Source organism: Heliangelus exortis, chromosome 10 (assembly GCF_036169615.1).
Source record: "Heliangelus exortis chromosome 10, bHelExo1.hap1, whole genome shotgun sequence".
NCBI lineage: Eukaryota > Metazoa > Chordata > Aves > Apodiformes > Trochilidae > Heliangelus > Heliangelus exortis.
In genome coordinates, this window is record NC_092431.1 from 10,555,209 (window position 1) to 10,568,725 (window position 13,517).

Genomic DNA, 13,517 nt, shown 5'->3' on the forward strand with positions numbered 1-13,517 from the left:
GAAGATGATGACAAAAGGTTTGGAAAATTTCCTGCTAAGAGGGAAGTGAAGATTTTTTTTCCTCCTAAGAGTGAAGTCTCCAAGGCTTAAAGCTCTAAAACTCACTGCAGCTAGTGGAATGGTGGGTCCCTGCAAGTTCATAAGAATGACAAAAAGTGATAACCTCCAGACAATTCTTACTCCTAGTAACAAGTGCACCCATAAACAAAGCAATTACTATTTCTGCTGCAGCAACTGAAGGGTGGAGAGAGGTGTGGGTGGGCAACACTGAAAAAAGCACCCTAGAAAGAAAATGGACCAGAACATCATTTTCATCTCAGAGATGCCGAATTGCTGTCAAAGGCACAGTGCTTTTGGTCACAGCAGAGAAAATGAATTATCAGCAAAAATGGCACTAAAAGAAAATATATTAGTAGCTGATCTTTTCAAGTATAATCAGAGAAGCAAACCCTTCTCTCATTTCATTTTTTTCTAAACTCAGAAAATGAGGCCCAAACCTGTTAAGAAAATGTGATCTGTTCATAAGAAAATAATTTGAATCAAAGCTGGAAAACTCTCAAAAGCTAAAATATGTACAGATAAAGAAAAAATAAAAACCAAAATTTTAATTATTTAGTAATTGAAACAGAGAAAAAAATAGTCACCTCATAGAAGTTTTAGTTTTATCTACATAGCTTTCAACACAAGCAAAACACAGAGTAGCCCAGAGCCACGCATTTCAGAGTCTGCGTAAGAAAATCCCAGCAACTTCATCAGATGAAATGATGCAAAACCCTGAACTATTTCACTTATACGTAGTTTTCTGTGTGCCTGTTCACTGTTGCTCTTAATTCCAGAGATGTCTGTGACATACCTTTGCTTTCCCCTTTTTAAAAATCATCAGCATAATCAAATCATGCAAGCTTGCCTAGAACATACTTCACCGATACAAAACTAGTTGTTGATATTCTAACATCAATTTAATACTTAGGCTGACTTAGTAAATGCCATAACTCTAATGCAGCTTAAGAATACTTTAAGAGAATATATGTAATTCTTCTATGTGAAAGCATTTTTGCTATACTGAAATAAAGATACTTAAATTGCAAATATTTATTATTTCTAACATCGGGAAAACATGGAATTGCCACATTAAAAATCATAATATCTTTTAAAGTGTCTATATTCCATTTTTACAACAATTTTTAAGAGCATAACAGATACAAATAACTGATCATCAACTTGAAAGTACATGAGTTACTTCTTCTGGAACCAGAAGTATAGCTTCTTTTTCCCTCCAAACTAAAAACAAAGCCCACACATCCAATTAATCTTAATGCAACTATACAAGGAAAAAGATGAGAACACACTTTCACCAGTGTAGAAAGTCTCTGACAAGATCTCTTCTTCAGACTAGAAGTACTACTAAAGAAAGATTTGGATAAAACTCCAAGAACATTCACAGCTGAGGTGAAGGAGCAATGGGGAGACAAGTACTGTTACAGCTGGGCTGAAGCTAAATTTTTTTTCCAAAGCTAACTTAAGGAAGTTTTATTTAGTCTTGACTCCCCCATATTATACACTGAAACAGCCCTTTTTCAATCTTGCAAGCAAGAAGGCCCAAATTCAACATATTGCTTAGAAGGCTTCCAGAGCACCAGGGGATGTGTACTTCTGAGCCCACTCTGCTTCTGCTCACAGATGAAGCTTTGAAGCTCGCCCCGTGAACAGTCCTTCAGATTTACATTGTAATTGGTAATTTAAGTAAAAAGTATGAAACACAGAAGATAATTACTACCTCACCAGTTCAGATGTTAGTAGAACGAACAATTTAGGTCTGAAAAACAGTGTCTTAGGTATAAGCTGTATACCTATTATCAACCATGAGAAAGCATCACAGTTTGAAGCTTTTTAATGTTCAGTTTTTGCACCCCAAGTGCAATTAAAGCACACTTTTCTGCAATTAAAGAACTGCCTAAAAAGACATTGAAGATTGCTCTAGGAAGCTTTCTCTTCAAAAGCTGTTCAGCAGATTTCAAAAACCTAAAAACCAAAACAACTACCAGAAAAATAACCAAGTAAGTAAAAACCTCAAATATTTCCAGCATCTCTAAGAGGAGACAGAAATGCATTCCCTGCGCTCATGGAAATGGCATGATGGCACATGTGTTCTGGTAAGAAAGGGTCCAGCTCTGAAGTGTAATTATTTCCTTTATGGGTCTATATGCTAAATAGAAATATCTGTGTGAATTTTGCCTCATTACATCTTCTGAGCTAAATTCTCCCACATTTGCTTCCATTCATTAATGGACTACATCAAGGACCAACTCGGTCCTGCCTGAACAATCAGCGCAGCACAAAAATTAAAGCTTGAAATAGAACACATTCCAAATCATGATTAAGACAAAGTGTTTATTAATTTAACCTTACATGTCAAGATTTATCCCCTCACACATAAAACCCACAGCACATAAGTAACCTTGTGCTGATCTTGCTACAGCTTCTCATATTGAACAGTACTTAGATCTATAAAATCACACAGGATGTGGCAATGTAATTTAAGCACCAACATTAAACAGATTACAGTATTGTCCTAACAATACAACAAGAAAAAAGGAAGATCTGTTTTAAGCAAATTTGTGAAAATATTTTATCTCAAGTATTATCATTTCCTTAACTTCTCCCTTTAAATCCATAACTCTACCTAAGATTATTTTTAAGCACCTTTTCACAAATAAAGGAAAAAAGTCACAGTGAAAGCATGAAGATTAAAATTCAGCAAAAGGTTTAAAGCAAATTTTCACACAACTTTCATCAGCTTAAAACAAGAGTATTAACTGACAGCACTATATTACCAGAACATGCCATAATGTCATATGTAGTATTTTGTTTAAATTAAATGAATTATTTCAAACTGCTGTTTAACAGTAGTGATTCCTTTGCACCAAAAACCAAAACAACCAAGAGGCAATAACCACGTTTACACTCTTGACAATGTTTGCTGATTCACTTTCATGTTCTTTACCACAAAAATTCGTAATTAAACACAGATAACATTGAGGGCCAGTAATCAGTAATCCTCAACATCCCAGCACAAGCACTGGGACTTGAATTTAACAAGCAATTGATGTATCACTACTAAAGCTTCCATATTTTCTTCCATAACATTGTTTTCTGCTCATAATAAAGTTTAGTATCTGGTAGAAGTACACTTTTTCTTACGCAGTCACAGTCAGGCCTTGATGTTTACGTGCCATGGAAATGCAGAATTCAGTAACCTTGCAGTATTTTGAATAAAAGCTATAACACAAGTTTTTTTCCCAACCTTCCCCCAAACAATTAGCTTGCAAAATGCTTGCAATTTGACATTCAAAGTTCACTTATTCAGGTACAAAAATGAAGAGGTTGCAGTATGTTGTTTTAGCATTTGTTCATTTACACAGCAACCTCAGACCTCCGTGTAGTCAATCCACAAAACACAACACAGAAAAAAAAAAAAAGCACAAACAAAAAAAAATGCTAAAAAAGGATTAAATAATTTAATAATTCTTATTATTTTTTTAGCGCTTGCCACAAGAACGAAAAAAAATGGGGAGAAGGCATCATGAATACTAGGTTAAAATATACCCACCCCTAGCCGAAAGCTTTTTGGTGTTGATAATTTTGGCGGCGTACTCCTGTCCTGAGGTGATTTTCATGCATCTCCTCACTACGGAGAACGCCCCTCTGCAAACCAAGAAGAGGACACTGTAAGCCCGAGGGAAACACTTCACTGTCATTACCAGAGCTCTAAAGGGTTTCAGGGAGAGGTGTGATTAAGGGAAAATTTAAGAAAAAAAAAAAAAAAATTTTTTTTAGAGAGTACCAGTCAGCACTGATTTTATTCATCTAACGGTAAACTCTGGTCAGAAACGGTGGGTACGACCGGACCCACGCCCGGTTGTCACCGCCGGAGGCCAGGCGGAGGGAGAATACGTTTCGACTTACCACACGGCCGACACACACCGTGGGGACAGCGTGGCTGTGCCCCTATCCCCGTGTATGTCCCCTCCCCGGTGACACCACCGCCCCCCCGCCCGCCCCGCCGGGCCCACAACATGGCGATCGGGTCTGAGAGTTCTCCGGCCCCGGCCTCGCGCCGCTCCCGCCCCGCCGCTAGGGGGTGCCGCGCGCCAGCCCCTCACCCACGGCACCGTCCTGCACCGCCTTAATCATTAAGAATAATTAATAACTATAAGGCAGCTCCCGCACCAGAGGGTGTGCAAGGGCAGCTCCCCACCGCCCGCACGGAACCTCTCGCCGCCCCCGGGGCCGTACACACCCGGGGGAACGGGCAGGCGCGCTGCCCAATCTCCCACCCAGCAGATAACCCTTGGGCGCAGGGCCGGAGCAGGGGCGCGCCCCCTAGGCTTTTGGGAGACCCCCGGTTACGGCACCCCCCGCCGGCGCTCCTTAAGTCAGCACCGAGACCTTAAGACAGTCTGCGGTGCCTTCTCCACCGTTCCCCCCTGCCACGCCAGTTCCCCAGTCCCGAGCAGCTCCCCCGCCGGCGAGGCGCGCCCGGGGGGCTCTGTTCTTACTTCCCGAGCTCCTCGAAGAGCTGATACTCGTCGGTGAACCGGGTGCAGGTGGTGGTTGAGGCCATCATGAGGACGGGCGGCCGCCGGCAGCTCCGGCGGCCAGGGACGGGTGAGGCAGTGACGGCACAGGGGCTGTGAGGCGAGGCGAGGTTCCGCGCCGGCTGCTTCTTCTCCTCCTCCCCACCGCCGCCGCCTCCACCCGTGACGGGGCTGCCTCCGCCAGCTGGCGCGTCCTCTCCGCGCAGGTCTCCGGTCTTCCCCCGCCCTTCAGAGAAACAAATAAATATATAAGTAACGTCCTTCGTTCTCTCTCACACGCCGGCGCCGAAAAGGAAAGCAAAGCCGGGGAGGGGTCGTGGAGCCGCCGGCCATGGGCTGCCTCCCCCTCCCACTCCCCCCCGCGGTGACCAGCTGTGGCCGCCGCGCCTCGGGCCCGTCTGCTGGTGCCGTGCCTCCCCCTAGCGACCCCGGCCCGCTCGTCGGGGGCAGCGCACCGTGTGAGCTCTCGCTCGGCGACTAGGGCCCCGCGCTGCACCGGCAGCGGGGCAGGGGAGAGCAGGACCCCGGACCGGAGCCCGTCCCTCGGCGGGGGGCAGCGGGGGCGCTCGCGCCCGGCCTTCCTGGCCCGGAGGAAACGGATGCACCTGCGACCCGTTCCTCGGCGACCGCCTGACGTCACCAACCGCCTGGCCGCCCGGGAGTGGGATAGAAACGGAGAGGAGGGGGGGCAACAGGCAGGCGGGGGGTGTGCGGTGGCACATGGCGGGACACGCTAGGAGCGGGCAGAGGCCACTGCAGGGGTGGTGGTGGTGGTAGTGGTAATGGTGATGGTGATGGCAATGGTGGTGGTGATGGGAGTGCTGGGTGAGAGCCCCCCCCCGTCCCGTGGCGTCACAGCTGCCCCGGCCGCGTGCGGGAGGGGGTGTGTGACACGCGCGTGCGCGGGGTCGGGCGCTGTGTTGCGGGTCCCCGTGGCTGTCACAGAGCGAAAGGGCTCCGTGACATTTAGAGATCTCCTGAGGCGCGGGTCACCGTCAGGCGCTGTTTTGCCATGACGTCAGGGCCACGTTAAACGGAGCTGTTGTCTGTGGGTCTCTGACGTGGCTCATTGCTACCACAGCTCCCTCAAAGCAGCCATGGCGGGTCTGTCACCCGGGGCCGAGGGGAGGGAATCCTGGCTCAGAGGTGGAGCAGCCAAGGGGGAATGGGTGACAGGGAAAGGTGTGAGAAGAAAATCAAGATGTAGATGTTGGCTGTTACATGAAGGAGATGCCAGGACACGCGTGCTGTGGAGGGAGCACAGTGTATACCAGACCTGGCATTGCCAGGGAATAACAGTTGTGCTTTGGAGATGGGAAGAGCCGAGAGCACAAAGGAGCGCACGCACGCATGGGTGATGACCAAGAAAAAACGTAATAGTCAACAGCTGCCTCCATGCTTTGACCTTGGGCTAATTTCTGTCCCAAATAAGGCAGACTTCTCCATTCACAGAGCACACAACCACATCAGAAAATCATAGAACGCATTGGTTTGGAAGGAACCTTTAAAGGTCATCTAGTCCAACCCCCTGCAGTGAGAAGGGACATCTTCAACTAGATCAGGTTGCTTAGGGCCCCATCAATCCTGACCTTGAATATCTCCAGGGATGGGGCCTCCACCACCTCTCTGGGCAACCTGTTCCAGTGTTTCACCACACTCATTGTAAAGAACTTATAATGTCTAAATCTGCCCTGCTTTAGTTAAAGACCATTGCCCCTCATCCTATCTCTACATGGTCTTGTAAAAAGTCCCTCCCCAGCTTGCTTGTAGGCCCCCTTCAGATACTGGAAGGTCACGATAAAGTTTCCATGGAGACTTCTCTCCAGGCTGAACAACCACAACTCTCTCAGCTTGTCTTCATAGGAGAAGTGAGGAGAGGTTTTCCATCCCTCTGATTGTTTTTGTGGCTCTCCTTTGGACCTGCCCTCACAGGTCTATATCCTTGTGTTGGGGGCTCCAGAGCTGGACACAGTACTCCAGGTACAGTCTCACCAGAGCAGAATAGTGACCACACATGAACACAAAATGGGGGCTTCTCAGACCATCTGAACTGTAATGAAACTCAAGAGGGGATTCTGCAGGATGCTGGACTTTGGGGTGTTTGCAAGGTAATTGCTTTCATATTTTGGAAATCGATACTAAAAATAATGCTGAAATCAAAAAAGCATTTGTGTGTTGGAATTTTGGGGGATAAGTGAAAAACGTGCATGTTTGCAGTTGGTTTGTCCATAGGATTTCCGTCTCTGAAATTAATTTAAAGTACTAGTGACAGATGAAGAAATGCTTGTTGTTGGAACTCTAACAATTTTCAAAACCAAAACTCACCATCTTTTTCCTTTAGAAAGCTTTTCAAACGTGCTGCCAGTGCCCTGGTAACGTCACCTTCCTGGACTAGGCTTTGCTGCTGCTGACGTGCTTCACTTTGGGCAAGTCATGTCCTTTTGCTTTTCTTCCTTTCTGATAAACTACATGGTAGTTAGATAATGAGTTAAATAAACTCATTATTTTCTGCACAATGCTGTGAGCATTGAAAGAGTTGAAGATGTCAGCTGGCAATGCACGAGCATCACTAGGAATGTAACTAGAGTTTAAGTAGGCTACTTAAAGCTTCTACATCTTTATTTGAGACAGCAGTGTGTGCTTGTAGCTCGGAAAGCATGGACCACATCAGAAGCAGTGTGGCCAGCAAGTCAAGGTGGATTCTCCTCCTCTGCTCTGGTGAGGCCCCCTGATGTGCTGTGTCCAGTCTAGGGACATGGAGCTGTTGGAGCAAGTCCAGAGGAGGCCACAAAGATGGTCAGAGGGTTGGAGCACCTCTGCTATGGAGATAGGATGAGTGAGTTGGGGTTGTTCAGGCTGGAGAAGAGATGGTTCCAGGGAGACCTTAGAGCACCTTCCAGTACCTGAAGGGGCTACAGAAAAGCTGAAGAGGGACTTGTTACAAAGGCATTTAGTGATAGGACAAGGGGGTATGGCTTTAAACTGGGAGGAGTGGAGATTTAGGTTAGACATTAGGAAGAAACTATTAACTATGAGAGAGGTGAAACACTGGCTCAGGTTGCTCAGGGGAGCTGTGTATGACCCATCTCTGGCAGACTTCAAGTTGAGTTTGAAGGGGCTTGGAGTAACCTGGTCTAGAGGGATGTGTCTCTGCCCATGGCAGAGGAGTTGGAACTAGGTGATCTTTAAGGTCCTTTCCAATAGAAACCATTTTGTGATGCTATGATTATTACCACCTGTGAGAAGACACACACACAAAATACATTCACGAGGGTTTATTTTACTTTAAAGCTCCAGAGTTTCTCGACTCAGGATCCAGAGCTTGGATCTTGTAGGAAGAGTTAAAAAAACTCTTCCAGCTCTTCCCTGAACCAACACTATCATCCCTGAACCTATCACCTTCATCCCTGCGATGGGAATGCATACACTGATGGATGAGGGTCTTTCTCCTCTGGGTACGCACCTTGTACAGATACAACAAACTGATGGCAGCAAAGGAAGTCTTTGAGACTTGGGAGACTCTCCATGAGTCTCTCTCCAGGGAAATGTTATGTGCAGCAGCATTAGGATGAAAAGGCTGGAGGATGTTTCAATTTAGAGCAGCAAATTTACTCTGAAGCAAGAATTAATCTATTTGCAGATCAGTGAAGGGAAAAGTATTCAAATGGGAGCATATTTTGTAGTTCCTTCAAAGAAAAATATAACATGCTAGCTGTGCATAATTTTGTATATATCTGCATAATAAAACAATCAGCAGTGTTGAAACCCCAGAGTGGTCTGATGATTGTGAGTATTTTCAGGGGCGGATCTGCAGGGTTCCTTTTCTAGATATATGTAGACGGTCAAAAACTAAACAAATTGCCCTGTGTGATGTCATTTTTTCCTCATAGTATTTTCTGATAATGAGCATTTGGCCAAAGTCTCTTCATACTGTGCCATAAGCTTATTATTTAATTTAAAGATGTTCAGAAGAAATTATTCAAATAAATTAACTTGCTTTTCTTGTTATTGCTTTTGTGGCTTTGTTTGTTTTGTTTTTTTTAAATGATATTATGATCCAAACTCAAAAAAAAAAAAAAAAAAATTCCTTTTGGTTTTTCTCTCATTTCCCAATCTGGAAAAAATTAAAACTGTCCAAGAAGGGGCCAAGAAGTTCTGACAGAAGTATCAACGATTAATTTTATTATAGGAGCCAAGGAAAGAAATAATTGTTTACAAGATTAGTATCATAGGACTTGGAGACTTTCCATAAGGAGAGAGAGTTGGGAAGTGATAAATAGCTTGGAAACATTTCTGGTCAGGTTTGGTTTTTTTGTTTTTTTCTGGTTACAACAATCATCTCTTTAATGTTGCTCACTATTGAGCTGAAAGAAATCCATAATTTGTAGCTGCCATTGAAGCTACGTTGAAGTCCATCCGTTCTCCAAATTCTTCCAGAGTGGAGGAAAGCAGCCAGGATGGCAGTCACCAATCAGGCCCATTGACTTCCAAAACCTGGTTAGAGCCTCAGGTTTCCCTTAGGGCAGGGAAACAATTAATCTGAGGTTTATCTAGTGGATGCAGAAAGTCAGATCTCAACAATGAACTAAAAAAAACCACTTAAAAACCATCCCAGAGCATGTTTCTCTTTTTCAGAAATTTTTCTAAGAGCGCAGTAAGCTGTTAATCTGTAAGAAATCTAATGATCTGTTCACCTAAAGTTAATGAAGTTTAACAAAATTTTGCAGCTCAGTGAAATGAATTCTTTATTCAACTTTTGCATCTGTAAGAACATTTTTTGTGGCAAAGGAAATTGTACTTATTTTAATTGTACTTATTTTTATTTCCTTTGTTTGGCTTTGTTTTCATACAGCCAAAGTGAGATTTTAATTTTAGTTTGGACCTTGCAAACAGAGATTTTCAAGTTGCTTATGTTTTGAAGGAGGAAGAGGGCTTTATGAAGGTCATTCTTGTAGGCTTCTCATAGTCTATATAGTTCACGATCAAATGCAACAGCACTTTACAGCCAAGGTCTAGACAGAAAATGAAAACCTGAGTAATCTTGGGTTTAAATAAACACTAGTTTTATGACCAGAGGTCTTGAACAGGAATCCTTGGTCCTTCTGAAGGTTGCACATATTCCTGTGGCAAAGCACTTACTGCCTTGGGGTAAGTGTTGGAGAACATTGAAGCCATTACAGGTACATTATTGCAGTAAATCTGAAAAACTATAATTTGATCAATAAAACAGCTCTGTCTTGATCTAAAATGTGATCTGATGCCTCCTTTATAGCACACTGAAAGTATAATTTTATTTTTTTTTTTTCCGTGGAAGCTCATGCTGATAATGCATGACAAACAACCCTGAGCTGGCCCAGGTGGTGGTTGCAGGCTTGATCTAAAGAGCATCAAGGAGGTGAAGGAGACGGAGATCTAAGAGATAAAGCCCAAAAGCTCAGCATTTCTACTCACTGGTAGAAGTACCATGGAAAAGTCAGAGAAGAGATGTCAAACTAGGAACAAAAAAGCAGGAGGGAGGGAGAGGTGTTAGCAGATGGAACAGGGAAGTTAGATCAGGGGACCTGAGTCTGATGGAGTTACATGGTTTGTGTAGGGAGAAATGAGAAGAAAGAGAGAGTAAATGAGTTTCTATAATAGGAACGAAGAATCACAGAAATATAACAACTGAAGAGGACAGGGAGCAAAGGGATAAAAGACAGGGAAAACAGAGGCTGATCAATGAAAAGACCAAACAGCTTTGTGGGAACAACAGTGTGAGTAAAACACGGATCAGCTGAGAAAGACAAGACAATAGATGAGTTTGCAGTTCTTTGTAAGAGTCTGAACTGCAAGTAAGCTTTCAGGTCAGTACTGAATTATCCATTTCACCATATGTCTTACCTCTCTTTTGTTTTCTCCCTGGATCTGTTCCACTTTTCTTTATATCATGTTTTTGGGCAGGAGCACTAGTAACATCAGCTGGTTGGCATACCAGAGACATGTTCATTGTAGCCTGCTATTTCCAAGTGATGACAGTGGCCTAATGTGTCCTGATGTCCTCTTCTGGAGCAGCTCCTTCCCAAACACCTTCTGATTCATGATGACTCCAGAAACTGGTGCCAGTCCTAGTCATCCCAGGTCTCCAGTGAGTTGTAAAGAGTCATGATGGAGCTGCAGAGCAGGTTGCTCTTGGTCTCATTTTCTTTCTTTCCATGGAGAATTTCTCTTGCTCAATCCCTCACTGCTGTTGTTCCACCATGTGTGCATAAGCACTCAAGGAAGTAGATCCTTGAAGGTTCCCCAAAGAAAATTAATTATTTAGCCATTATTTTCACTCCTGGCAAGCACTTTACTGCCTGACTATGGCAACGTGCATGCTTGCTCTTATTCTCCTGCTAGAGCACTTATGTAGGATTAATTTACTCTTCAGTGAACTAGAAAGATGCTGGCAGAATTACTGATATGATAGCTCAGTGATTTTTCATGCTCTTGGTATGCAAGAGACCAAAGCTTCTCTCCATCCTAAAAAAAGCATTGCTCCTGACAGACTAGGAGGTATTGCTGGCCATTTAACTCCAACCTCAAGGAGCACTACAAGGAGAGCTAGGTGAAAAATTAATGTGGGGTTTTTGTTTTGTTTTATCTTTGTGTGTGTGTGGCAAGGACAAAAATACAGGATTGTTGGAAAATAAAGAGAAATGCTCTACTAAGAGACAAGTTTCATCTCAGAATTTAAAAAAATATACTTTTCATCTTATTTGAAGTTATTTTTAATTATTAATTTAATTAAGTAAGACAGTAATTTCTTTTTAATGCACTTGAATTTTGAACTGAGTAATTTTTTATTAATTTCTAGCAAATAAAACACAACATTGTTCACACAGATCTTCTTACAAGCAAGTAGCAGAGTCAGCAACACACCAAGAATTATGTCTCTTCCACTGACTTGCATGACATTAGTTTTAACAATGGGTATTATTAAAAAAGGTACTTCAAGATGTGAATTAATTAGTCAATGGGAGGAGGGCTGAAAAGTGACAAGAAAGAGCAGAGCACAGAAAAGCATACAGAAGGTTGTTATTTTCTGCACTTAGTGACTGAAACCATGTAATGGGATGCCATTTGGCGAAGTGGCAAAGTCAGCAAACACCACTGCTATAAGCAATAACATTTGAACGCTCAGATTTAGCTGAGACCAGTGATTAATTTAAAGTGTCCAGAATAGTTCAGTAAAGGAATTAGAAAACATAACATTTAGGAGCATTACTGCATCGTTACAGTGTATTTTTAAAAAGGGAGCTGGATATGAGCTAATAGTTTACCTTTAAAAATTTTAAGGCTTTCTTTATTCAGAACTGCGAACATTATTAACATTAACAAAAAACCTGCTCTGGTCTGAAATATAAATGTGACAAATACAGAAATAACTCTGAAACTCATATGGACCCAGACCTCATTAAATTAATCCCCGCTCTCCTCACAAATTAGGTTGTGGTTGGACTTGATGATCTTAAAGGTCTTGATGATCTTCAAGTTCCAACCAGAACTATTCTGTGATTATATGACTTGAAGTAACTTCATCTACTGTATGTTTTCAATTCAGAGCATCCTTTTGGTGAAGAAAGTTAAAGAAGGAAATAAATAGCAATGTCCCATGCATTCCCAGCACTGGAGAGTAAAAGTCTTTCAAAGAGGAGGTGAGGCTGAAACCAAGCAGTAATGGAGTTGATCAGAGCTGAGAAAAGAGGCAGGCTTTAATTTTAGGGGGGGAATAATTTAGTATTGAAATTTTATAATTAGAGGCACATTCTCAGAGTGGTGAGAAAAGGAAAATATTTCTATGGCAATAATTTGGACAGTTTGAAAGGAAGAGAGGAGAAAAGATTTGATCAGAAAAGGGGAAGATCTTGAAAGAACCAGTGCATAGGTTAGTGTTGAGACAGTGTTGCCTGGGAAGAAGGCTGACTTTTCAGAAAAAAAAAAAGCTCCACAAACAAACAAACAACAACAGCAAAAAAACCCAAAACAAAACCAACCAACTGACCAAACAAAAAAAGCTATAAGATTTGCAGAGGCTTTAAATTTAAGTAGAGGAGAAATGCAGTAACTGGTTTCATGACCTAGACAGCAGGGAGTGCTAAGAGTAAGAGACAAATGAAAGGAAGAACAAAGATACATACAACTTCCCAACAGCTAGCCTGTAGGCTAATTTAACTTTGTCAGAATGACATTTCTTACATCTTTACATATTTCATTCAGCATACTCCAGAACACTGAAGAGAACCAAATATATTGTTTACTGGCCAAAAGATATCAAGTAGAAATTATTCTTTGAATTAAGTGCAAATGGTCTAAATCAGTTCTCTGGAACAAAACTATTTGAATATGAGAAGTTTTCGTTTCCTTTTCAAGTGGAATTGCTTTGCAAAATATCAACTGGAAATAGAAGAAACCCCTTTAACTTTATTTTTGCTTTTGTTTAAATCATTTGCAAGAGTACCAGCTTTTCTCAACATTTCCATTACCATGTTATCTTGAGCTACACAGAATATTTATTGTTGTAGCATGATTGATCTTGATGAGGGCACAGCAGTGAATGTGATTGCTGTGTTTCAGTTATATGTAACATGATGTTTGTTCTCCCTGCTTTTATGGCACAAAAGGCTACTGTGATGTTCTGTTACTGAGAAAATTAAGATGATCCTGTCAGTTCTCTGCCTACATTCTCTCCAGATACACATGAAAATGCAAATGTTTCTTGATTAATTTTAACTAGTTATTTTGTCTGTAAGTACAGAATTAACACATTAATCAATAAACTATCTTTTTTAAAAAATCTACATCTTTCTTTTTTCTCCCTGTTTATATTTACCACACCTTGTCATATTGGTTATTGGCACAGACTAGTATCAGAAGTGCAATGACAGCCATAGGCTGTAC

General features: G+C 42.4%; 1 protein-coding gene across 50 annotated transcripts in view; it reads right to left on the bottom strand.

Moving 5' to 3' along the window:
- CAMK2D (calcium/calmodulin dependent protein kinase II delta) overlaps positions 1 to 5,230 on the bottom strand; it is a 136,565-nt gene extending 131,335 nt beyond the window's left edge. For 27 of the 50 annotated variants that reach the window (XR_011727750.1, XR_011727751.1, XR_011727748.1 and 24 more), the window contains exons 1-2: positions 4,560 to 4,981; positions 3,611 to 3,705 (exon numbers count right to left, since the gene is read on the bottom strand). Coding sequence is in view for 44 of the 50 variants with exons in the window: in XM_071753469.1 (XP_071609570.1) it covers positions 3,611 to 3,705; positions 4,560 to 4,627 (163 nt within the window). In the remaining 6 variants the exon portion in view is untranslated. Of the gene's footprint in view, positions 1 to 3,610; positions 3,706 to 4,559; positions 4,984 to 5,053 lie in introns of those variants that run through there. The other 23 variants (XM_071753480.1, XM_071753458.1, XM_071753483.1 and 20 more) reach the window with 8 other exon arrangements.
- Between the last annotated feature and the right edge of the window lie 8,287 nt (positions 5,231 to 13,517).